We start from the raw sequence: 26,966 nt of genomic DNA, 5'->3' as shown, positions 1-26,966 counted from the left end.
TCCAGGGTGAGGCCACACAACAGCACGGGCTGTGCTCAGAATGTGCTCTCAGTCAACAAGGCAGGACAGCAAATGTGGCTGGAATGTGGTTAAGAGAAAATGAAGAAAATCTCTGGTTCTGGCAACTTTCTGCAAACCCAATGCCACCAAGAAGAAGGAAGACAGGCGCTGAATCTCTTTAAGCCCTGGAAGTCCCTGGTTTTCTAACGAATCCCTGGGCAATGTGCCAAGCTTAGTGCCCTCCCCAGAGCTGGTCCGTGCTGGTTTACTCACACAGAGCCATCTCAACACCACCAGGAGCAGCCACTCCACAACCAGGGCCTGGCTTCTCACTTGTGGAGACATGGGGGAGTTTCCTGAGGGATGTGGGGGAACCTCATTCAGCATTTCTTTTCACTTAACCCAGTCAGTTTCCCTTCAGGGAAACAATCCTCAAAACTAAATATATTTGTGAAAGAAGGAGTCAGACTAGAGACAGCAGGGAACAACTACTATTCTTGGCACTCTGAATGCTTGGCCTGAAAAGAGAAATCTCTTCCTGAGTTGTGGCAACTAAAATGCCTGTTTCTCCTCCAAATCTTGCCCCAAATTTACCCATATGTCAAAATGAAAATTTCTTTCAGTCTATTACATGCTTTCAATATGCTTTATCACTCCCAGCACCACACACAAATATATACATACTGTTTTTCTTGTAGAGGAGAATTTCAAAGCAGTTTGACTCATAGTTGTCAAAAGTCTGTCTGACTTTTTCAATGGTCTTCTTGTCTGTCAGTTCACCATACATAAAACTGAAAAAGAGAAAAAAAACCTCTTTTTTTCTAGACAAGCACCAACATTGTTACAGTCACCTTAAACAGCAAAAGCATTAAAGATGCTGTGAACTGTCATTTACCAAGGCTTAATTATGATTTACACTCCATTTAAATATTTAGAGTGTCACAAGGACACCTACAATAGCGAGTAACCATGACCACCTTCTTACTGCAAATAAATCCAACATAATGCTTCATTAAGTGCTTTACTGAGTATATCTTTAAGGATACAAGGTTAGAAAAAGAGCTGACAGCTTATGAAACCATTATCACCACAGCTGCAGGCCATGGCAGTATTCCTGTCAAAACAGAGAAAATTGAACAAAACCTCTAAAATCTCCCAAATTTTGTTCAATCCTCCTGAAAATCCTTCTGGAGGAGGGATGTAAGTTAATACAGGTAAAGGCTGTTGGCTGAACCAATGGATGCAAATCTAATCTTGTCAAGATGCATCTGGGACAATAAGAAAATTGGAATTCTTTTACTAAATACCAATCCAAATAGAGGTAGGATTTAAACAGTGAGGAGCAATGACTGCAATGTGTAGCTATGTCTGCACTACTATCAGACAACCAAATTCATCCTCATTTTCCTTACTGTATACTGCATTTCTTTAATAGTTCAGCGGAAAATACTAAGAAGCTTTTGGAGTCTCATCCCTCTCCAGGCTGAGAATATAAAAATGTAATTTTAACTCTGCTATTTCTTGCCACTTAAGCACCTCATCTTTGCATTCTTTTCCAGGTCAGACCTCCAGCTGGTGTAAGCAAACCCAACCCCCTGACCTTGCTTTTGACAGTCTCTGTAAGGAAACAGCCAGGCTTTTATTGTCATTCTCCCCTGGATTAAAAATAAGTGAAGGCTGCTCTGTGCAAATTCCCAATTACAGAACTGAAAGAAAATGGAGCATCAGATAAAAGCTTTCAGACACTTAGATGAATATACTTTTAATTGATCAGACTTCCCCCCCCCCATTTTTTTTAGTTCACAAACAGTTTGAGCCTCAGCTGAAACCTACAAGAGAAAACCCTGAGAATATGAAAGGGAAAAGCTATCAGTGCCTCTGTGGTTTCAGTGCAGCTTCTCTTATTGATCAACAGACCTCCAAAGGTTCAATAAACATTTATTTTATGTCTACTGCTCTGAAAGAAACAATAAAACAACACAGTGGTTAGAGGCTCAGCAAGCATTAAAGTACTCAGTGAAGGCCAGACCATGAATCTTTTCCCTTCACAGCCAGCCCAGGGAAGCAAAGGAGCTGCTCCCACTACAGGGTGGTGCCTGATTGTAGCATTCACATTCTCTGAAAAGATTCCTTCGCTGAGGGTTTTTCTCCTGGGAAGTTGAGAAGCCTCGGAGAAAAGGAAAACAATTCTTATCTCATTTGCTTCTCCTGTGTGGAATGTGTTTGGAGATTGTTTACCCACAGGTGATTGTTTCAGTGGGTTCTGGTGTGAGTTGTTTTCACTCTTTGGCCAATCAGGGCCAAGCTGTGTCAGGACTCTGGAAAGAGTCCAAGTTTCCATTATTAGCTTTTTTAGCATTTAATAAGTATCCTTTCTGCATTCTTTAGTATAGTATAGTATTCTTTAATATAATATAGTATAATAAAGTAATAAATCAGCCTTCTGAGAACATGGAGTCAGATTCATCATTCCTGCCTTCCTTGGGACATTCCCAGCAAATACAACACCTGGTCTGGGTGATGGAGGAATCAGAGTGGCTGCAACACCTGAGTGTCAATGCAGCTGCCTCTTCACTGGTAACACAGGCACAGGCATTGATTAGATTGGCTATTGGCAAAAACATCACTGACAGGATGCTCAGGCACTGGAACAGGCTGCCCAGGAATCCTGTGGAGTCACCAACCCTGGAATTGCTCAGAAAACACAAGGATGTGGCACTTGGGAACGTGGCTTTGTGGTGAAGGTGGCAGTGCTGGGGTAGTGTCACCTTTGGGACAGCAAAGGAGGTGCCACTAGAGGAGCTGACAGCAGGAAATGGTTTTACCCAGGCACGAGGCTGCAGTAATGTCCTGATTGTCATTAACATGCACAGCTGTCTCAGGGACATGCAGACACAGCCTGCTGCTGCTTTTCAAATGACCTGCCTTCCCCCATTTCACCTGATAAACTTCTATACATTTATACAGGAGAGGACAGCAAAAAGAGTTTGGTATTTTTAATTTATTTTTAATCTATGCCTTATTTAATGCTCCAATTAATCTCTTTTTTGTTTTCTTGAGAATTAAAACAATGTTTCTCATAGTCCTGAAGGAAAAAATAGCAAGAGTTTGTTGAGTGCTTGATTTTACATGATTTATAATACAGAAAGTCATCACTAATTAGTGTTAAAATGACAAATCCTACTTATGATGAGAGGTGGACGATACCAGTTAGTGCTGCAGAACATGATCAATCAACTTTATGTTTTAAATTACAAGCAGCTTATTGTTGCAGTAAACTTGTAATGCTCAAATCTCATATTATATTCACACATAAAGAGACATTTTAAAGGCTTCTGGAACAATAAAAACATTTTTCAGAAGGCAATTTTTAACAGCACCAAAGGAACCTCAGAGCCTTTCACTGCACAAGTTATATAAGACTTTTGCTTATCACAAGTTTAATTTAATTTAGTCTGTCCTATTTTATACACATGGAGGGACTCCTACTTCTTTAGTCAATCACTCTGTCTTTTTCTGCCTTTTCGTTTTTTTGTTATTTTGTGCTTGTCAAATGCCTTGAGTGCAAACTGTACAAGACATAAATATCAAAACCACTCTGCTACTGGGAATCTTACTACATAGAAAACACACTTATCAAAGAGAAGCAAGACTTGCTGAGGTACACGGAGAGAGGCACAATCTTAGTTCTTTTCTCCACCCCAAAAACAGACCAGTTGTCATTTCGGATGCCTGGGCTCCCACCTTCCTGTTAAAGCATCTCTTGGCACAGAAAAGCCTCGTCTGAAGGTTCACATTGTGCTGCTCTGTCCTTTGCCAGGATGCAGAGCAGCAGCATCAGAGCAGGTCTGGGTTTGCAGGGCAGCAGCAGCTCTTTGAGAGCAATTATCCAGGATAGAGGAAAAGTGAAGCACAGAAGGCATCCAACCCTACATCAAATTTACAGCTCTCTTCATCCAAAAGCAGTCAGGGCATCAGTTACAGGAGACAAACATCCACACAGCAGGAACAGCAAATACAGACACACATCTGCACACATTTAGCTTCAAAACTCTGCAAGGTGAAGAGCAGACACCATTCCTGAGGAGCAGCTCCATGGGTCCCACAGTCATCCTCAGTGGGGCTTCTTTGCACAGCTTGGGCACGGCAAGGACACACAAATCTCAGGCCACAGAGGTGCCACCCCAGCACCAAACCTACCCTTCTTCAAGTCCAGCTGGTCCCACCATGCACATTCCCACTTCTTTGAACACAGTGGGAATTCTGCCATTAGCTCCACTAATGAGAGCTAAGCATTTCCCTTGCAGACTGGTTTTTAATCCCACTTGTCAGGGCAGTAAATCAAAACAAGGCAGGGCAGAGATGCTGACCAAGTGCTCCAGTGGGAACAGCGGCTGTGAAAATCTCATGTGGAAGGAAAGGCAAGCAGAGCAAAGCCTGGAGTGAATGCCAAATGCCAGGGTAGGTCCATTAAAGGATGCCTGCTCTTCCAAAGGCACGATGAAATCCCAGAGCTTAGCTGATAAGCAGCAATATTTGGAAAACACCGAAATAACCTGCAACATTAAACTGCATCTCAGTGTTTTACAACTGTTTATTCTTTCAACATGTTCATGAAGACACACATGGTCATGTCTGGGGACAGCTGGGCACAAACCCAGTGATTTTCCTGGATGCTGGCTGACCTACTGATACATCTCCAGCAGGGCTTTTTTGGTTAAAGAGAGGTTAGAGGTGTCTCAGTCACACATGAGCCCCCTTCCTCCTGGACTGTCAGCTCATTTTCACCTGGCACAGCAGAAGTTCTTCCACCTAAAAATTCTATACATTTTAGCACTCACTTACTTATACCAATTATTTAATCTATCAGCCCAAGCTACACATGCAGTTTTGAGTGCCACGTGAGCTCAGAATGAACACATATCAGCTCCCATCACCCAGTACAGCCTGGCTCCTATGTACAATGTGCTTTTTATATAGTGCCTGTGAAACTAAGGAGACTGGCACTCATACTGAGGGATTGCTAAGAGATTTTCCTGCCAGTGAGCATACTGTTGCTGATTAAAAAGATGAGAGAAGTACAAATTCAAAGGAATTACCAGCCTGTCACAGGACTAGCTCATTGCCTGAGCTGGAACAAAAATCACATTCACACCGCCAGTGCCTTCAGCTGATCCACCTCTCCCTGTGATCTGTATCAGGCAAGACCATCTAAGACTAAAATCACAGAACCACAGAATTATTTAGGTTGGGAAAGACCTTTAAGATCATCAAATCTAACTGCTAACCCAACACTGCCACATCCATCACTAAACCATGTCCATGAGTGCCACACCTACAGAGCACATTAACAGTCCCAATGCAGGGGATGGGGTGGGAAAGGGAATATAGGGAATTCTCACTGGACTACCAGGAGAAAAGTATGGCTGAAAGATGATTCTGAAGCACTTATAGCCTGAGGCCAATTGACCAAACATTGCAATATTTATAAACTGTCCTTTATCACACTCATGATCAGTAATATAAACAACTTGGATCAGGGGCTAGATTTACATTGTTTCTATCTGTATATTTAATTTGGTTGGATTTTGGGCATTGAAAAGCAGATCCTTCCAAAACCTGCAATGAGAAGGTGGCACCACAGCACCCTTAGCCCAAAGAACTTGTCTTAGAGCACTCAAACAAACCCTGCATATAAAGCAAATTTTATATATAATGTAACATATTCTGGGCATAACATAGCAAAACTGGACTGGGAGCTTGACTCCGAAAATACTGTAAATAATAGTCTCAGATATCAAAAAAACCCTCCAATAACATTCTGCTGAGCAGTCTAAGCAGGAACCATTGGCCTTTAAGACCAATCATCTCTGTATCTCTCATCAGAGAGCAGCTCCACCTGCTCTGGAGGATGCATGCTCCATGTTACCTACACTGAAAATCTGTCCAGCTCTCACTTGATCCAAATCTGTCCAGCTCTTACAGCTCTGGAATGTCTCCTAACAAGTCAGAAACATCTCTCTGCTCCTGTAACTGATAGAATCCCTGGATGGTCTGGGTTGGAAGGGACCTGACAGATCATCTTGTTCAAACTCCCTGCCATGGGCAGGGACACCTTCCACCAGATCAAAGCCCCATCCAACCTGTCCAAGAGCCAGACACAACAGTGCTGGTCATGCTTTCAGTGTAGAGAGGGCTCCCCTCAAAATCCAGAACTGGATGTCTAGAATGAAGGTGAAAGAAAAAAGCAATCTTTGCTACCACTTCCATTTTCCACAGTAATTCCTCCTCAATTTGTGCAGCTCACCTCAATGACCTGCTTGAATGGGCTCAAAACAGGATCCTTATAAATGCTAACAGGAGATTATCATGTTCACAGTAAGCACCCAGATGGAACAAACCTTTTGGTCCCCTCAATATTTCAAGCACATGTGCATCATTAGCAGACAGGTATTGCTAAACCTTCCCCTCCTCAACCATTTCCTACAATCTCATTCTGTATTTGTAATTATTTTATAGCCAGGCTATAAAAGCACTGGCTCAAGCAAACACAGACAGTTCAATAGAGAGGATGGCAGAGAGCAAAGGGGAAAGTGTGTCTGTATCTCCAGAGCAGCTGTGATCAGGCTGTTTCCCTCAGCCCCACAGAGTGTATTGACTCTGTTGCTACTGTGTGAACAAATATTTTATTTAACAGCATGTGCCCATCTCCTGCCTCTTGCCCCTGAGAGGACATTTGGCTGCACAGAGCAATCCCAGGTCTTGCTTCCTCCTCTTCCCAGCAGATGAGAGCAGCAACCACACACCAGTGTGGCACTCACATTCTCTGAAAAAATTCCTTCGCCCAGGGTTTTTCTCCTGGGAAGCTGAAAGGCCTCAGAGAAAAGGAAAACAATTCTTATCTCATTTGCTTCTCCTCTGTTTTGCTCATGGGGAATGTGTTTAAAGATTGCTCACTCACAGGTGATTGTTTCATTGCATTCTGGTGTGAGTTGTTTTGACTCTTTGGCCAACTGGGGCCAAGCTATGTCAGGACTTTGGAGAGAGTCATGACTTTTCATTGTTATCTTTTTAGCATTCTGTAAGTATCCTTTTCTCTATTCTTTAGTATAGTGTAGTATTCTTTAATATATTATAGTATAATAAAGTAATGAATTTGCCTTCTGAGAACATGGAGTCAGATGCATCATTCCTGTCTTCCTCGGGGCACCTTGTTTACAACAACCAGAAGGTGTTGCTCTCTGGAGGAAGCAGTGACTGCCACCCAGGGACAGGCTCCATGCCCACCCTGCCCCTGCCAGCTGAAGCATCAGCTGATCACCAGTGTATGGCAGCATCATCTCCCATCATCACTGCTGATCACAGAATCATCACAGAATCACCAAATGGTTTGGGTTGAAAGGGACCTTAAAGATCCAACCCCCCTGCCACGGGCAGGGACACCTTCCACCAGCCCAGGTTCCTCCAAGCTCTGTCCAGCCTGGCCTTGAACACTTCCAGATATTCCATACTCTGTCCCAATGCCTGGAATTGGTCATTCCCTGAAAGTAGAAAGGGAAAACCTACACAAACTTGTATCTCAGCCCTCCCTTCTTGCCCCTGTCCCTTGTTTGCTTTGCTCACACACACACTCACACACATCAGGGAGCCAGTCCTTCCCCAAAAGCATCTCCTTCTAAAGGAGGCAGCAGGCACAGCTCAAATGCACATCCAGCCACAAATCACAGCTGCTGGCTCCTGAAAGACCACCAGTAAAAGAAAAAAGCCATGAAGCTGCAATGCTTAGAGTAAATATATCAGCAGCCTAATCACCCTCTTGGGAATAAAGATGCACTTTGTGCATTACTGGGCTCTGTGTGTGCTTAATAATAGGGGCCAGCGTGGGCTGCAGAAGAGCCCACTGCCTCCTGGCATGTAACAGCAGAACTCAGAGCAATCTAGCAAAAGTGCCTTTGAACTATATTACCTCAACCCCCACTCTCTTTACTGGATCATTAGCTAGAGTGTATTCTCACCAATACTAGCCAGGATAAATTTCCAGATGTTTTACCATGTTCTGTGTAAGTTGTGAGCTGTAGAAATTCTATATCAGTTTCATTTAAATCCTGTTTTAAGACTTCAACATCGGCAAAACAGAGCTTTTCTTACCTCAATCCTTTCTCCCAAAACCTCACCATTCCTCCCAGCAGCTTAAAAGTTTCCAAGTGCACCAAGTGGCAGCAAAAAAGGCAATGGGCATACCTGCAGGTGCTGCTCTTCTGCATGACGTCAGCTCGGTGGTACCCAGAGAGTTTGCAAAATCCGTCATTACTGTAAACTACGGGCCAGTCCACAATCTGGGCGTTTCCCAACAAAAAACTGGATTCTGAAAGGATAAAGAGCAAAAGGGAGAAAGGGCTGCTGTCAGTGGCAAGGTAGAAAGAAATCCTCCTCGTGTTAAACGGCAGATGCAGAGTTATTCCTGACAGGAATTTCTACCTTGGCGTTTCAGAGGGAAATCCAGTGGACATCTGAAAAGAATGTGAGATCAAACAGGATAACTCCTGGCAATGCAAGGAGCTTCCTACACCACAAAACACCAATCTAAGCCCCAATTCCTTAACAATTTAGAAAGCATTCATTTATTAACCACATCTGGGCAAGACAGCATGGTTTATTTTTATTTGAGACATATCTTGAAAGCAACATTAAATTAACGTGCAAACTGAGTTTTAAATGCTGAATTGTATTTGTGCCCAAAGCTGATGATGCCTCTTTTGCTTGAGAGAAGGATTTTTTTTTCTTCCTGGCAGGTCTGAGTCTGTTTTGCTGGACACAGCCAGCATCCCTGGGATGAGGGACAGAGTGCCAGGTGACACTGGGGAAAGAAGATGTTTTAAAACTGCAGTCCCTGGTAATCTTCAGTGTTTTCTTTATTTTTACTGTTAGTTTTCAATTTCATTTTGACTACAGCTATGGAACTATATTGTCCCATTCACTGGTGCTAAAAAGCTATTAAAATAGAACTATTAACAATCATTGCTGCAGAAAAATTACAGGAATTGTTCCTTTCAGCAGTTTTTGGCGGGGAGGAAAGGATATTTTTACAAATTTTCCTCATAATAGCCATTGAATGGTTATGACAACAACAGACATTCACTCAGGTGTGCATACTGATTTAAACATCAAAGTGACACTGAGTCTGCATGAGCTACACGTGCCCTACTCAGAGTGTTTATAACTGTGACTGGATTGTACATTCTGCAAATATTATTCTATTGGATATGAAACATGTATTAAAAATATTGTTTCTATATTTTTTCTTTATAAGCATGAATTTAAAAAAAAAAATAATCTGGAGATTATTGGATTTTCTACAGAAAAGCAGATTTTAAAATATTTAAAAGCCAACCAATGGGAGAATTAGAAGTTTAGATTTTGTGAAATCTACTTTACCATTTAAGGCATTTATTCAGATCCATCACAAATAGTCTTTAAGCCTAAATGTCAACTTTAAAAATTTGCTTTTCTGCCTAGAAAGATGCCCTCACTACAAACAGTAGGAGACATGGAGTAAAGCCTGAGCATTACATAAAATATCCCTGGATTCCACCAGCTCAAACCCCTGGGCCCCTGGGTTTGCTGGAGCTCATCCCACTGTACTGGCATTCCCCCTACACCTGCATCTCCACTGATGTCTAAAGATTTTTTTTAGCTTTTTACATATTTTCATTTATTTTTAGCCTTGTAAATTTTTAGTATGTGTATACCTTCTAGTACTTTTCCTGCCCTTTCTCATAATAAACTAACCCTTTTCTGTTCTTGAAATTCTGTTTAATCTTATACTTAAGGAGAGAATTTCTCATAAGGACATTTTGTTTTCCACCTGAACTTAAAAGATATAACAAGAAAATAGGGCAAAGAAGCCCCGGGAGCAACCCCAAAGGTCTGACCCAAGGGTGGGTTACTGGGGTAACTGATTTCCTATTGGATGCACTGGCCAGATACACTAATTAATTAACTTTAAAAAAAGTGAAAATCCTTTGTCAGTTGTGCACAGAACCACATTTGTGCACCGTATTTTGCAGCTTTCATGAAAGAATTGCTTTTTATCTTACACTTCAGCACTGTTGCAAGGTTTTTTCCTTTTGTCATTAGGCATCACCTCCAGTTTGGAAAAGGAGAGACACCCCCAAGCTCCCAACCCCAGGCTGTCCCCATGGCTGCCACCCCATCACCACCACACTCCAGAAGCTGGAGATGCTGGGAGCATCAGCAATTCTGCATTTCCCATCCCACAGGGACACAACCCAAGGCTGCAAGTTAAATGTGGAAAGATTGTCTTTACAGAACCATCTCTGGCCAAAATTCTGCTCACACACCTCGACACAAAGGGCACAGCCTGGTGATGATGCACATCCCTGATGTCCCCAGAGGGCACAGTCCAAGAGCAGACAACCCTCCTGCAAAGCCTCCCCAGCCTCAGACATGAACCCAACTGGGTATTCCCACCCCATCACTGTTTCAGGACACAGAGCATAGAGCAGAAGATATGTGGTGCAGCCAGATAAATAGCATTTAATGGTTGTTTTCTATGGATTTTATACTTCTTTGCACCTGAGGTTTAATAAGGCACTCACCAAACTCATCAAATCAACAAGAAACTTGGGAGGGACAAAACGTAAAGCCAAGCTCTGGACAAATTGTTGTGGGTTTGTTTTTCTTTTAAATCCCATAAAATTCGAGGTTAAAAAGACACTAGAAACATCTTGGTAGATATTAGTATTTTTAATTTTTAATGTTAGATCAGATCCATAATATTCATATTAGAAATTAGATAAGATTTTAGACAATGTTTTCTTTTGTCTCCTTAAATTTTCCTTTACTTGATTGACTTCTTTTTTTTACCCTTGTCTCCTAAGCAAGCAAAGCTCATTCTCAGCACAAGAATATGAATCACAGAATCTTTTAGGTTTGAAAAGACCTCCAAGATTATTGAGCTCAACTGCAAATTCAGCACTGCCAGGTCCATTACCAATATCTCTGTGTGTTGTATGTGTGTGTGTGTGCAATTCCAATCTAAGGAAAATCTTAAATCAATCTTTGCCTCTTGTTAGAGACCAATAAATCCAAGTGCAGGCACAAATCCACAGGAATCCACCTTTCATTAAAGCTGCTGCTCACTGAGCAACTGGATAAAATTGAAGGAACAACAGGTCAGTATCTGACCCTTTGGTTTTATTGGGTGCCCAAATCTCAGTATTCACAGAACCCTCTGTATTTAACCTACCTTATATTTTATCATGAGTCATTATTTTCTTCAACCAAGACACAATTAATTCTTCCCTTTTTCTACAGTTACAAATCATAACTCCATGCAGATTTAGTTCTACGTGAGCCAGTCCATACCCAGCTGTAAAAATCCAAACTGTGTACTGAATGACAGGACATTTTGAGAGAACCTCTCTGGTTTTGACCATAATTTTATAAAATCCTGTTATCACCACTAACTACTCATTAAAAGTCCATTTCTGCAGTTCCCTCCAACAAGGATGGATCCATAGCCAGTTCTGGACTAAATCCTGCATGCTGACTTTCCTATTCCCACAGTTCAGATTCATGATTTCCTGGCTAAGAAAGGTCATCACAGTTGTGTCTTTGATTATTATTTCCACAAGTCTATGGCAAATTCCACTCTGTCCAATTTCCAGCTGGCTGCATGAACCAGGTGTAAGAGACAAGGGCTGGAAAAAAACCTCATTTTATCTCCATCTCCAGTTGCCACAGGGGAGGCAAAAATGGAGGTGTTCAGACTCCCTTCATGGGAGAGGCAACCTGTCCTTCCCTGCTCAAGTCTTTGACAGATAAAAGGGGTGGTTTAGGCCCCTTCAGAAGAAAAAGAAAAGGAGCCAACAAAAGGCCTGGAAATGGCAGGGTGATGGGCATGGCACCAGCACTGGGATCTCCATTGCCATATCCCTGTCAGATCCAATAGACAAGAACTATATTCTGCAAGCAAGTCTTTTGAGAGAAGATGTTCTGTTGGAGGTATTCTCAATAATAAGTGTTTCTTAAGAGAGTTTAGTCACTTATAACTGGGCACCACTGAATCCAGCCACTACACCTACACCAGAACACAGGAATTTACTTTAATTATGTCACATCCTCATGGAAAGATCACAACAGGGATTGCCAAGGACAGCCAAAGTTATGAATGGCAGGGCACAAGTACAGTTGATGTCATCTGTAAGGTGCTGTAAACCAAAACTTGTGCAATATCCCTGCTGTGCCCAGAAAGAAAAATCTCTCTCTGTGAAGCTCCCAATCTCACAAGTATTTTTCTGTAGAAGCTGGGGACTTCCCCACAGGTCAGCAAGACACTGGTGACTGCTGAAAGCAGGACAGTAACTCTGACAGGCTCTGGTCTGATCCAACATGTGGAGAAACCCCAAGAAACTGGGATCCAGATGACCATGGTGTGATACCTTGTACTCTGAAAACACTTCCATGCAGCTAACTTCAAAACTCACACGATGACAATCCCAAAATCTCTGGTGATTGTTCATCCTTCTTGGATTTCTCCAATGCACTGAAAGTGTGTGTCCACTCTCCATTTCCTTACAGATAAAAGGTCAATTTTTATTATTTCTAAGCTTCTCTGGATGTCATTGCCTCCACCAACCATCTTCTCCACCCGTTCCCCTTTCTGATGCACAGTAGGGAACCCAAATCACAGCTCTGGAGGTTGTGCATGCTCCTTGACTGGACACCTCTGAACACCAGTGTCTGTCTGTCTGTCTGTCTGTCTGTCTGTAAGGAAAGCAGGGTCTGCCAGCAGACTCGTCTATCTCAGAGTTGCCAGATTCCTCTCAGGAAGGCAGCAGGCTTTTTATTAACTAACATAACTCTCCCATTTGCAAGGTTTAATGCTGATGGCAAGGAAACAGGGTATTAGAGGCATGCAGTCAGCAAAACTTCACGTTGGAAAACACAACTGAGGAAAACAATTTTTCACAAGGCACTGCATTTGTTGTTGCTATGCTTCTATTTTGTAAAAAAGGCTCTTTTGTATAAAGGCAGCCTATGCTGTAGAGCAGCAAGCTTTTAATCTTACTCTGTCTTGCAGTAGCTGGCACTCAACACGGTGCTGAGCCTTGTGTTTGTTATTAAAACAAAATAAAAAGACCACAGTGTGTGAGCAATTTTTTTAACTAACAGAATGCCTAAAGCAGTGTAAAATTCATGTTATGTAATGACAGCAAAGCAAGAACAGCTAAATCATTCCAGGAGATATGCTTAACCAAGTGAGAAACGTTGTCTCTAGTCATCTTTTCTCAAGAATGCTTGGGTACCACTTGCAACCAAAATTGTTTAAATCACCATTTTTGAGAATTCCCCTTCTTCTCAAGGAAACTGGCAACTGATCTTTTTTAGAAAGGCCACCACTGAAAAGATGTTCTAAATAAAATAAAGTAGTAGCAGAACACAAACAACAATAATGAATATAATAACAAAAAGCAGCAGCGTTTTCATCTAGGAACAAATTCCTACCTCTGTCAACTTTACACAGAGCTGTCCTTCAGAACTGCCACCCTTCCACTGTACAGCAAAGGCAGCTCAGACCTCATGGGGGCCAGGAAATATCTGGAATTTCCCCTTTTTTGCTAATATAAAAGCCCCAAACCACTTCAACTGCTATCAGTTGATTCTCCTCAAATCTACCCAGGGTCAGCAAATTGCTGCAGACTCGTTTAGAGCACCTTGGAAAGGGTGTACTCAGGAGGGGTGTAATAAAAAAGGTCTCTTTTGAATTTTCTTTGCTTTTCTGAGCGAGTCCTGGCCCTGACAATCCCCAGTGTTGTCTGCTGATTCCAGCCATGTGCTCAGGATGTGCTGCATCCCCATGGAATACAGAAGAAGACCCTAAGCCCTCTTGGAGGGCACAGCCCTCTGAAATCTGCCTCAACTGGCACCAACATCCCTCCAGCTCTGGGGCTGGCTGCAGACAAACCTCTGCTCTTGAAGCACAACCTCCACCAGCACTTTGTACTCCTGTCTGTGAAACCACAGTGCTGTTTTCTAACAAAGCTATAATTTCCCCAGTGTCTTTAAAGCATGCAAAACATCAGTGTCATCCAATTTACCCAGGACATTAAGTGTTGCTTGCCTGAAAATAAAAAAAAAAACTCTCCAAGGACTGACTCTTTACATCACTTTTCTGTGCCAGTGTTGTCTTTATTTAATACTCACATTATGAAGATGCAGAGGGCTAAACCCAGAGCAAGGTGTGATCACACTGACTGTGCTGAAATTATCCCTTTCCTGCCTCAAAAATGTGCTCCTCAAATAAAACAGAAGATGAATAATCCAGCCCTGGCTGAAATATTAAATCCACATGTAAGCCACTCAGCTGGGAACACAGCAGCTTTCAGCAATTTAGCAAGTGAGCTCAAGAAGAAAAATTAGAGCCTGCCTGAAATTCACCTCCTTGAAAGTCAGAAAATTAACTGCAGTCATTTGGAATGTGGAAGGCCACAAACAGCCCCTGCCTTTAGTGTGGCACATCACTGACCCCAGGAAGAGCCTGAGGCAGTAAGGACATGAGAGCATCTCTAGGAATTACCTGAAAAATGACATTTCATACAATTCTGGCCATACTTTCTCCCCCATGCATCCATTTATCCTAGAATTAAACTAACCCTCACCTATCCCAGTTACCATCTCAATGCCACTGCTGAATTTGCTCTCTATTAAAATGATGCAGAACACAACACAGATGTACTGGGACTAAATTCAAACTGGAGCACGCTGTAGTTCTCATTCAAGGCACACAGGCACCCTCAGGGAGAAGCAGAATCCAGACTTCCAGCTTTATACAAATGGAAGTGATGCCTTCACATTCCCAGAGGAGAAAAGTGTGGTAGCAAGAGCTCTTCAGACACAGAGCTCTTCTTGCAAACACTGAGCCCAGAGCAAGTCCTGGCTGCAGTTCCACAGAGCCTGGCTGCTTGTCAAAGAAAAAAATACCTGTTTGGGTAGAAAATCACCCCCTGTGTCTCCTCTGTGTGCCAGGGGCTGGAGCAAAGCTTTCCACAGCACTGATCCCAGAACCCCTCCTGGCTGGGGAGTCAGGCCCTGGGCTCTTGGGATAGCCAGGGCTTAGCAGTTCCAATAGCCAGTCCCCTGAGTGTGCTGATTAAACAAGTATTGCCTTTTTTTTTATCTGAAAAGCAGATTATTAGAGTACCAACTCCAAAATCTTCTATTATTTAATGTTATCAAATCAGAAAATCCTATTTCCTTCAGCTATCCAAGAGAATAACTTAAAATCCCAGTTCACCACCAGACAGCACCCTGTAAAACAGGCTAATTAAATGTATTTCCACTTCCTGAGATTATTCCTTGGCTGCAAACTCCTTCCAACTGCAACAAGCGAACCTGAATGCTTCCTTAAAAAAAAAAAAAGAAAATTAATTTACTTATTTTCCTTCTCTCAGGTTTCAACATTAACCTGGGAATGCAACAACTCTTGTAGTGACCTCTTGTGGCAAGTGCTCAGCAGCTCAAACTTCTCCCAAAAAGAGAGGATGGAAACCTCTCCCAAAGTACAGAAAAAAAGATAAGAAAGAAAAATAAGAAAAAAATTTCAAAAATAAGAAAAAAAAATTACAAAAATAAGAAAAACATTAAAAAAAAAAGGGAAAGAAAGGGAAGGGAAAGGAAAGAAAGGGAAGGGAAGGGAAGGGAAGGGAAGGGAAGGGAAGGGAAGGGAAGGGAAGGGAAGGGAAGGGAAGGGAAGGGAAGGGAAGGGAAGGAAGGGAAGGGAAGGGAAGGGAAGGGAAGGAAGGGAAGGGAAGGGAAGGGAAGGGAAGGGAAGGGAAGGGAAGGGAAGGGAAGGGAAGGGAAGGGAAGGGAAGGGAAGGGAAGGGAAGGGAAGGGAAGGGAAGGGCAGGGAAGGGACGGGAAGGGAAGGGAAGGAAGGGAAGGGAAGGGAAGGGAAGGGAAGGGAAGGGAAGGGACGGGAAGGGAAGGGAAGGGAAGGGAAGGGAAGGGAAGGGAAGGGAAGGGAAGGGAAGGGAAGGGAAGGGAAGGGAAGGGAAGGGAAGGGAAGCAGAGGCACAATTAGAAATAAGACCACAAAGCAGCTGATCATATCTCAAGAAAATCCAGCTTTTCCTTTCACTAACAACCTGGCATTCTTTAAGTTTCTAAATTAATAAAAGGCACAGAGCTTCCATAACTATTTTTTAAAAGTAAAAATAAACACTTTACACCATGCAGAACTCCCCCAATTTCAGCAGCAGCAAACAGAGATGCTTAATCTGTCTGTGCTCAGCAAGCCCACTTGAGAAGCAAGGAAAACAGGGTGTCTGCAACTGCAAACCCCTCACACATGTCATCTAGGAAGGCTTGGCAGTGTAAAAATCCACTTTGCATTGATTTATGTGTCAGCAAGCTCCCTGCAGCCACAGAAACTGCAGAAGGAACCCTGTGCCTTCGAGTGCCAAAGAAAACCCCCATGACATGAGCACCTTGGTAATCCCTTCTTCAACTTCTGAGCTGAACTGGAGGATGGGAACTTTCACCCCACGGTCCATCCTGCTTTTATGCAGGGATTTAAGGAACTGCTGAGCTCTGCATTTTTCTCAGAGGATCCCAAGTGAGAGACATCCACTAAACTTGAGGTACTTTGCTTTAAAGAACTTCCTCTGTGCAGCATGTGGGATTTAATTGGTGCCAGATGAAAATGCAGCTTGTTTTAATACAGGGGAGAGAAGCCCACATGCATCACATCCCACATCCCTGCCTGGAAGACAGGAACCCTACACAGCTAGGAAGAACAGAAGAGACAAGAGGCACTTATTTAAACTGTAATACCTGTGGAATAAAAATTAAAATGAGTCTAACTGCTACAGATGTGACAGTTGTTTCCCCCTCCTGTCCAGGTAACCTGCCTTGACAAAAATCCCCTATGAACAGGGCTGATTCTTCCACCCACCAGTCACAGGGACCCAGCAGGGCATAAAGATCTGTGTGAAGGAATTGCTTTTCAGGATCATAGCATAAAGCTGAAAAAGGTCAGGAATAAAATGCTAGCTTCATTAAAAGTCATGCTGAAATTCCCATGTAAGCCTTAGAGAGCTAAGATTTCATCCCAGTGTCAAAATGCATTTGTGAAAGACCCACTTTCATGAGGAAGCTTCTAAGAGTTATTGCAACAGAACCAATATCCAATAATGATGACTCTTATCATATAGAGAAGATTATATACAGTTTTTCACTAAATTCATCCCCTTTTCCAAACTGTTAGCAATCTTTATTGCAGATTGCTGCCAAGTCCCAGACTCACCCTTTCCACAAATTCATGCTCTAACATAAAAGCAAATTATGCCATTAACATATACTTAATTTTTCTGCTGGTGGAATTTGTGAAGGCACAAAAACTTGCATGGCTCAACTCACTGGATGACTCTGCCCATGGGACAGGTCCATAAATCCCAGCCCTGATCTAGAGAGCTGCCCAATTCTGTACCCTCTGCACTTCCACAGTGCTGAGCACAGGTCAGTATCACTCAGAGCTCTGAATGCACTGAAGAAGTGAACAACAATATCAGTAATAACGGGCACAGCCTGCTGAGAACATCATGGGAGAGAACATTGCCCTTAGCATGGTCCTTATTAAACATCCCAAATCCTAATGGCAGTAAAAGGCAGCCACCTTAATGTGATTTAGCCCAGTGCTCTCACAAAACACCTTTCAGCTCAGAAAACACCTGGTGCTCTTAAGATCTAGGGCACAGCCAAGGCTGTGGTGAGATCATATCAATCTTTGTGAGCCTCAGATAAGCCTCAGTGTATTTTCACTGTGCTTTAAAAGAAGAAAGGGAAAAAAAAGAAAAAAGATTGCAGGGAGTGCACTGAGATTACCCTGAAGACAGGTCTGCTTGTCCCTTTCACCAGGCACAGCAGCCCTAAGGACAGAGCCCACTCTCCCCATGGGCTTTGGCTCTCCCTAAGTGGAGCTCAGCTGTGGTGAGGGCAAAGACCCTGCACAGCAGAGGCTGCCATGCACCACCCCATGCTTTGGGAAGGACCTGCAGCCTGTGATGCTGCCCAAACACCAACCTTTAACGCTGACCTAAAACACTTCACAAGCTCCAAGGGGTAAAGTTGTCCCCAAAGGAGATGTTGTTCCCCCAGGGGAACACAGTGGGACTTCTCCATCGCTCTGACAGCAGCTCCATCCTTCCCAAACACCCTGGCATGGAGAGGGGCATCCAGCAGGGCATCCAGCAGGCAGCCCAGCTCTCCCACTCCCCAACACAGAGGGCAAAGAGCCATGGTCAGGGTTTCATGGCCACCCTGGTCACAGCCACCCCGTTTCTTTCTGCTCAGCCCCTTGGTCCCTTGCTCATGGCTGCACACTGCGAGGGCTTCTCCCACAATTTTAACCTGATGAGCAGCCAAAGATGAGGTAAAAAACAACATTCCTAAAGAGAAAGTGCCCAAATAATGCTGAAAATTTAATATATGATTGCTTTTAACACCAGGCTAGACACCAGACCAAGCCTGCACACTGTGTTCCCGCTACACCCAGTCCTGACTTTTCACATTTTAAAATTATTACAATTTTGTCTATAAATTTTGTTATTAGGATCCATCTCTGGTAACTCTGAGTAATTTATCTCCATCAACACTTCATTTTGAAGCCATTGCTTCTATTTCACCTGAACAAGAGCCTATCTGCTGAAATACCTGCCTGATTTTTTTCACCAGTACCCGTAGCCTAATAGAAGTTATTATCTGTACCTACAAACCTTCTCTTGGTTGTTAAGAAAAGATTTATGATCAAGAAGTGCAATGGGATTGCATAAATGTGACAAATCTCAAAGGAGAATGTTCCTGAACCAGGAACGGTGACAGAAAGGCTTTTGGGGGGAATGCTGAAGATGTATTTTAAAAAACAATCATCAGTCTTTCCTTCATCCCATTCCTCAAACTGTCAGTGAAAAATCCCTTGGAACTTGGTGAATCCAAGTCTAAAAACAAGCCCAGCAGACCAAATCCTTGTCTTCTTCCTTGGAACTTGGTGAATCCAAGTCTAAAAACAAGCCCAGCAGACCAAATCCTTGTCTTCTTCCAAGCACTGGCAGGAGATGCTTGAACCAGATTTGCTCCACTGTAAACTATTAAGTTTGGATTAAACAGTACTGAATCCAATGAAAATTACTATTTCTATCAAGGACAAATAAGGCTATGTCCTGGATGACAAAAATAAGAACTAAATCATGTTTCAGCTCACAGCACTGACAACTTACATGAGTTAAATACAAATTCTCAATCTCCTTTCCTCTTTGTGTCCAACAGGGAAGATTTACCTCTCCAGCGACCACCATGCTTAGACATCATCAGTGGCACAGCAAAAGCAGAATGAATGACCAGATCAGCATGATTTATGCTCCTAAATTAAACCAGGGTAAAAACTGGAGGGGATACATGCTTTTAAAGTATAATGTTCAAAAGCCTTCTGAGTTTTTCCAATTTTTGATGTCTCAAAGCTTTCTGAGCTTTCACCAGGGAGGATGAGGGATTTAATTAGAGCACAATACAAAACCATGGCATTCCCAAACCATGCTCCCAGCCCTGCCACTGACATGCTGCATGACCTAGGGAAATCAGCCGTGATACCCCAAGCCCCCATTCACGCCATAATTTGATGAACAGGTTGAGAACACCTCTGTATGTCCTCTTCCACAAGGAGCTGTGAAGTGTAATTAAATTCCACCCAACACTTTGAAATTGTCAGAGGGAAAGTGCTATATAAATGCCTATTAATTAAGCCTGCATTTAATATTCTGGGAAATAAATACACTATTGTGGGAAAGCAGCTCTTGGAGATCGGGCAGCTACAGGGCTTGACAGGGAGTCAGCTGCTGACCACAGAACTGACAGAGGCAACACAACAGGGAGGAAGACCCCCAAAAACAGCTTAATACAAAGCTGGCATTTTAACACACAATATTTTAAAACAAATTCCAACTCCTCATCCCACTCCTGCTCATGAGGAAAGTCCATGAATCACCAGTTCACTACCTGCCTTCAAAATCCACTCCAAGCCAGCACACCAGACCACACTGGTGTGACTGTGAGGTACATCCAGCACTGTGCAATAGGGAAGGGTGGAAAGGAACATTTTTCAGCATAATTTCACAACCCATTGGTGTCTTGATTAATACTAAATGTAGTAACTCTTCTCTGTGCTCTGCTCATCTTTCCCACTCCCGTCCCCAGGTGTAGACTGGCACAGCAGTGTTTCCCCATGGCAGCATCACCCTGAACTTGGGCTGAACAAGGAGTTATCTTTTAGCAAAACCCAAAGCCAGGCTCTCCTACATTTGTGCAAACACTCCTATGTCTCAGTAGTTATGTGCCAGCGCAAAAACTACATTAAAAAATGAATGTAACTAGCACAGGACTTGCCTAAAGCAGCATCTACACCAGCACACTCAAAGAGACAGTGGGCTGCAAACACATCGCAACTTTAATGGAGCTGTGTACAGCGCTCTTGATCAGTGCTTTGCACTAGAAAGGGTGAAATTAACTCCGGCAGCAAGGAATAACTGGATGCCACAGTCCTGAACTAGCCCTGTAAACATTCACCTAACAGAGGAGCCGTAAATGACCAAGTGCAGACAGTTCTTAACCCATTTGCTCAGCCACAGGATTGCCATCATCCAAACCACAGGCACTCCCTCCCCGCTTTCCCGGCACCTTCGCCACAGACTTTAAAGTGCCATAGAATTGCAAAAAAACTTTGAGCCCCCTGAATGGAAATAGTTGCAAGTCCTAATTATTACAAAACTAAAGAACAAGAAAAATTATTTTTAAAAAGACCCGATGAGCGAAGAGGATGACAATTTACTGTCTCATAAAAGAGAAGTCGGTTCGAATTTGCAGTAGCGATTGCGATGTAAGAAGTGCGGGGAGACAGGGCAAGGACCGCGAGGGGATGCTCCGGAGGGGACGGGCGGATCGCGTTCCTTGAAGGCACCGCTTTGGCCAACGCGGCAACGCCGGGGCGAGGTGCCGGAGGGACCGAGGGATGGATGGACGGGCGGATGGATGCATGACGGGGGGGATCTCTCACCGCTGGAGCGCCGGACGATGTTCTCCAGGAAGGTGTTCTGCGGTGCCACCAGCCCTCTCTTGCCCCCCGGCATCCTGCAGCGGCGCCGGGCTCGGGGGCCGGGGGTGCGCGGCGGCAGCGGCGGCGGCGGCGGCGGCGGGGGGGGGCCGGCGGCGGCGGCGGCGGCGGCGGCAGCGCCCGGTGCCCGTGAGTCGCGCAGGGGCGGCCGCGGCCGCTCATGGTAGTGGCGCCCCCGCGGCGGCTGCAGCGCGGTCTGGGGCCGCGCCGCGCTCCGCGCTCCCAGCGCACCGCCCGCCCCCCCTGCGCCTGCGCGCCCGCCCCGCCGGGCCGGGGGACGCCCGGGGATGGGGGGGGACGGGAGGGGATGGGGATGATGCGGGGGGGACGGGAGGGGATGGGGAAGGACGCCCGGGGATGGGGAGGATGCTGGAGGCACCGCGCGGAGTTCGAGAGCATCCCCCGAGCATCGCCCCCCCCACCCCGTCGCTGGTCCCCTGCGAAGTTCTGCCCTGAGCGAGACTCAGCCAACCCCCTGGTTTTGCATCTATACGTTGTTTTGTTTGTGGTTGTTCTTTGGGTTGTGGGTTGTTTTTTCTTTTCCCCAGCGGTTGGGTTTGAGGGAAAACACTCGGGAATGCTTGTATGGCACGCTGGAAGGCGGCCGCGCTTTGCCCGCAAAAGATAAACGCAAAGCGCAACGTAACGTGTTAAATGCCACTAGCCTTGCCTGAAGGCATCAAGATATTTCTTGAAGGATTCCCCACCCTCTCCGTGCGAGGCAACAGGAGGCGGATTTGGGGCTGGAATCCTCTTTTCTCCTCGTATTCGGGGACCAGGCTCTGCCGCGCCGGAGCCCCAGAGGAGCAGGTGAGTCAGTGCCGGGAGCCGCCACACCCGAGCTCCTGAGTGCGCTCTGCCCTGTTCCTCACCCAGCCGCCCTCCTCCCTCCAGCCCTTTCTTGACTAGGACAGTATTTTTTAAAGCTATGGACAATAAGATCCTGGAAGGAATTTCTCGACCTACTGCTTCTGCCTCTGCTAATTTAGCATGCTGCTGCAGACAGGAAAGGATCGTAGAAGGAACTAAGCCATGGAAAATCAGTGTTTGTCCAGAGCAGGAGCGTGTTCTGCAGAGCACATCCCGCTGTGCCGCACGCTCCTGCCCTGGTTGGCACAAGCAGCAGTGCTTCTCCCAGAGGACATCATTCCACTGTGGAAAAATCAATTTATTTATTTTTTCACTCTGCTTGCAACACCTGCTCCTTCCTGTGCTTGAGTCTCGGTCCAGCGAGGCACACTGAGGTCACCTGTACTCCACTGCTTAAAGTTTAAAATCTCTACCACACCAGGAGCTGTTGCTGGAGCAGCACTTTCCTGGGTACCACTACTGATGTTCCTGGAAAATGTCTGGTTTCCTTTAATTTAAACAAATGCAAATCAGGAGCAGCTCAATTGGGAATGCTGACAGAAAACAAGTTTGAGGTGTGAACCACACCTGATTTGTCAAACATTCCTGTTTTCCTCCCAGGTCTGGCATTTCAGGGCTTCCCTTAGAGTGGTGTCGTTTAAAAGATGTTCCTGTTGAGCGCTGCCCCGAGCTACAGGGGAATTTTGATGGTGAAGGGCAACACCTTTGTTTGTTTCAAGTGAGCTGTAGCTCACCTAACCCAGCTGTGCACAGGCAAATACTGGGAGACTGATCTGTCTGGACAGTGCTGCCGGGACCTCTGCTCCCCTGTTCCCTCCCTCCCAACCAATCTGAATTTTTCTACTCATTTCCCAACCTCATTTTGAAACCTAGACTTGCTCCTTGCCCTCCCACACCCCTTTTCATCAAACCCCTTCTTGTTCACTCTTTCCACTAAACTTTTCATGCCCAAGAGTCACTCCATCCTCCCTGCTCCATCTCCTCAACTTCAAATCCCTCGTTTAAGTTCTCTTGCTGTATTTCCAGTGGCACTAATTAAACAATAGGTTATAGAGAGGGGCAAGCTCCAAAAACATATCTTTAAATGTCACAGGCGTCAGACAGAAATGGCAAGACGCAGTGGGATGTTTCTATACCAAGAGGACACTTCTTTCTTTTCCTGGAATGCTGGACGAGGCTAAAGATAACCTTGAAAAGCAGAGTCTGACAAAGAAAGCAAACTGGGAACTGCAAAGAGACTCTTGTCTTCTTTTGGGTATCTTCAAATTGTGCTTGGAAACAGCATCGAACCACCACGCAGGAAACTGCCAGAAAGGTTTGAGGTCAGTGTAAATAGGAAAAAGACAACTAGGCAGCTTCTTTCCACATCAAAAATACCCCAGTCTCAACCTGCTGTTCTCAAGTGTGGCAGAAAACCCACTGTGATTCAAAATGCCTTTTCTTTTTTTTTTTCCACAGAATAAGTAAGTCAAAACAGTTTCAATTTTAAGGAATTAATTATTTGTTAAAACATTAAAAGAGAAAAAAAAGTAGTCTAAGCTAAATGTAACAACAGCATTCCTGATGGATGATCAGAGCATTCCTAGTTCTTCTTTCTTCCTGGCTTGCAAACTTTGTTTCTTTAAGGGAAGAAACGAGTTTTCCTTTCCTAAAAGAAAAAAAAGGCGGAAAGGGAATGAACACATCGCTCTACCAGAGTAAAAGTAATCATGATTCCTGCCTCTTCTGCTTCACCATTTCTTTTCTTCTGAAATTTGAAGAAGAAATTTGAAGCACCTGCTCAGGGTGACTTCCCTCTTTTCTGGCATTTCTACAAAAGGCACAATACCCCAAATCCACCCAGCAGTGGGCAAGCCCTGAGCTCCCACAGCAAGTGGAGACAGCACACACTATGAAGTTCAGCTGCACGTGGTGAAGAGCTGACCCCTGGAATCTAAACCCACAGGAGAGGGTTAGTTTACTTCAGGGACTATTAAACATTTCAGAACTGGTTCTTATTCACAGCACAGAGCTTTAAATGTGTCTTCTGTGAATTTATGAATTGAAGAATCATCACTCCCAGGGCTCCTAGGAGAGCAGGGAGACACAGAGCAGCATAAACAGGTCAGGCACTGATCCAATCCAACAGCCTGAGTCATTGGCACATCCGAGCTGCTGAACAGCTCCACATCTCTTTGCTCCCAGTGCTGTGTGTAACAAGGTGAGTCAGGTTCCCTGGGACAGCCCTGGGGACCCAATGAGACTCTCCTTCATAGGGCTAGAAATGTTGTGGGCAGAGCTGAGTCATGGGATACCCTTGGCAAGGCTCAGAGCTGTTTGCTACCCCAGGTGCACACAGAAGACTTCCCATTCTATAGCCACCATCAGGATGAACATGGGCTTTTGTTATGAACAATGTGATTTGAACATATGAACTCCAAATTAGCAATATTTGATTTCCAATGACCTGCACCTATTCCTGTAACAACAGCTCGAGCGGAAACAAAGGCCAGAGACAGACATGTGAAAGATTTAACATCCTTCATTTTAACATCCTTAACATTTAATGGTGGAAAAGCAGGTAAAGTTTTCTCCTTAAAGGCAAAAAAAATCTGCACCAAAGAATGTGACAGAAGAGATTTTTCTGCTAAGAGGCATTGTCAGATACTGGGGTGGGACAACAGGGGAGCTCATACTGCAACTTTTTCTCCTCAGCAGGGAGGACTATAAGGCCAGGGGTTTTTTATTGGCTCCAAAAACATTACTCAAGAACCGTGGGGAGGTTTGTCAGAAATCTGCAGGAAGCAAGGCAGCATCTCTGAGCCCATCATCCTGCTCACCAGAAAAATGGAATCTGAGTCTGGAAGTTGCTGAGGGGATGGCATCAGATCTGCATTTCTGCCTTGCCTTCAGACAGTAGCCTTCAAAAAGGAGGAAATACCTCTGCTTATAGCAGCAGCTGATAATACCAGAAAAATACTTAGGTGACAAAAAATAGAGAGGGTGAGGAAATAAATTACTGTTCCTTTCCTAAAAATAAAAAGTTACTGTTTCTTTCCTTCCCTGTTTTGAGGGGTTTTGCTTCTTACCCCATTACAAATTTGAAAAAGCACTTTGGCAGACAGGAAATCAATAAAAACTTGACAAAAGTCGCTGCTTTGGGTATAAAAATTGATGGAAAATATTGATGAAACCTCAGACCTAAAGTACTCACCGGATTCTAATTTGGCACCCATGCGAATTCTTTATTCTCTGTTGTGTTGGGCAAGTTCAGCCTGGACAGCTAGACCTGGAGGATATGAATCTCCTGTCCCTCAGTCCCTTTGCAGTGCAAAGCAAAGGAATGCAGAACTTAAGGCAAGCAACAGCATTCAGCTGAGTCAAGCACACAGGAATCAGGAAGAATTAAGTTTCCCTGTGTATCCTGCACCTGGGAGGGACTGAGGATGGCTCAGTGCATGGATAATGGCTAAGCCTCTCCCTTTTACACTTCTCATTCAACATGGCCCTGTGCCACCTTCCTGGGACCCCAGCCAACCTCTGCTCAAGTATGGCATGATTAATGTTTCGTGTGTGTGGTGCTCATCACTAATCTGCTGGTGCTTTGTAGGCACCATTGAATATCTTCTGCATTTTACCTCGTCACACCAGGATCAGACAGGAAACTGGGGCACAGGGAGATTAAGGTCAAAATGGTCAGGGAAATCACAGTGCCCAACTTGAGACATCCAGGATGCTTCAGCAGAGGAGTCCCAGTTCAGCAGAAGTTTGTGCATTCAGGGTCTGGAGGCTTTGGTTACAGCTGTGAGAGCAAAGCACTTCTCCAGATCACAACCTCTGCATTCCCCATGAGCTCATGAAAAAGAGAGGAAGAATGGGAGAACCTAGGCTTGAATGACTTGCACAGCATCATGGAAGATCCCTGTTTAACTGGAGATTTAACAGTAACAGCTCTTCCTTGCTTTTAACATGACATTTTTGTAGCCCTTGCCTTTTTATTTCATAGCTTTCATTTTCTCTAGTGGGCACACCAAACTTGCACAAGTTGGCCAAAGTTTCACCCAAGTCAGAAGTTTATACATTTATACACACATACATGAAATATTGTGGGGAATGTAACTAAAGACTGTGCTGCAATGCACAGACATAAGGGCAGAAGCAACCCAGCCATTACATGGCCATTGCCTAGAAATAGAGTGCCTAGAAACCCAATTTTTATTTTCAACAGCTTTTTCTTTGGCCAGAATCAGACATTTGGGAAAAGAGCCTTTAACACATTTCATTTTATTAATGTTGTTTTCCATATTCCTTCATCTGCAAGGTCTGTGCTTCAGTTCTCAGGAGTCCAGCTGTGCAGACACAGGGAGCCATTAAAGCTTCTGAAATGACCTAAAGTAACTGAAGAGCATCTGACCTTTCAAAGTCCATTATCCCAGCATCAGGCAGGTGCTGCAAGGCCCAAACCAAGGCTCCTGTGTGCTTTCTCCCTGGGAGGAAGGAAATCCCTCATTTTACAGAGCTCACAATTCTAACCCTGGAAGGAAACCCTGACACATGCTGCAGCACATCTGTGGCTAGGGAAGCATACAGTGGTAAGAGGGAAAGTTTTCATGTCTTCAGGACCTTTCAGGAGAGAAGAGGTGGAAATCTCAAACTCCTGCTTGGAAAGGAGAGAAGAGTCCTCTGATTTAACCTAAAACCCCAGGATGACCAGTGCCATAGGAGGGCAGCTTGCAGATGCCCAGGAAGCAACTTTTGGGACAAGTAAATCACAGCCAGAGCCAGATGTGAAAAGTAAATGGTTGGTGTTCAGCAGTTAAAAATGTCTGTGGAATAAGGGGAGGAAATATTCTTCCATCATAAGGACAGCAAATATCAGCACCCACATTAATCACTGGGGCTCTGGTGAGTCCATGGCAACTTTCTCTCCTAG

At 44.3% G+C, this 26,966-nt stretch overlaps 1 protein-coding gene across 1 annotated transcript in view; it reads right to left on the bottom strand.

Moving 5' to 3' along the window:
* The window catches only part of KCNH5 (potassium voltage-gated channel subfamily H member 5), a 149,774-nt gene extending 128,574 nt beyond the window's left edge, over positions 1 to 21,200 (bottom strand). Inside the window, exons 1-3 of the mRNA XM_050975248.1 lie at positions 21,128 to 21,200; positions 8,242 to 8,365; positions 685 to 791 (exon numbers count right to left, since the gene is read on the bottom strand). Coding sequence (XP_050831205.1) covers positions 685 to 791; positions 8,242 to 8,365; positions 21,128 to 21,200 — 304 coding nt within the window. The remainder of the gene's footprint in view (positions 1 to 684; positions 792 to 8,241; positions 8,366 to 21,127) is intronic.
* Between the last annotated feature and the right edge of the window lie 5,766 nt (positions 21,201 to 26,966).

Source organism: Serinus canaria, chromosome 5, assembly GCF_022539315.1.
Source record: "Serinus canaria isolate serCan28SL12 chromosome 5, serCan2020, whole genome shotgun sequence".
NCBI lineage: Eukaryota > Metazoa > Chordata > Aves > Passeriformes > Fringillidae > Serinus > Serinus canaria.
This window is presented reverse-complemented; position numbering and strand designations above follow the sequence as displayed.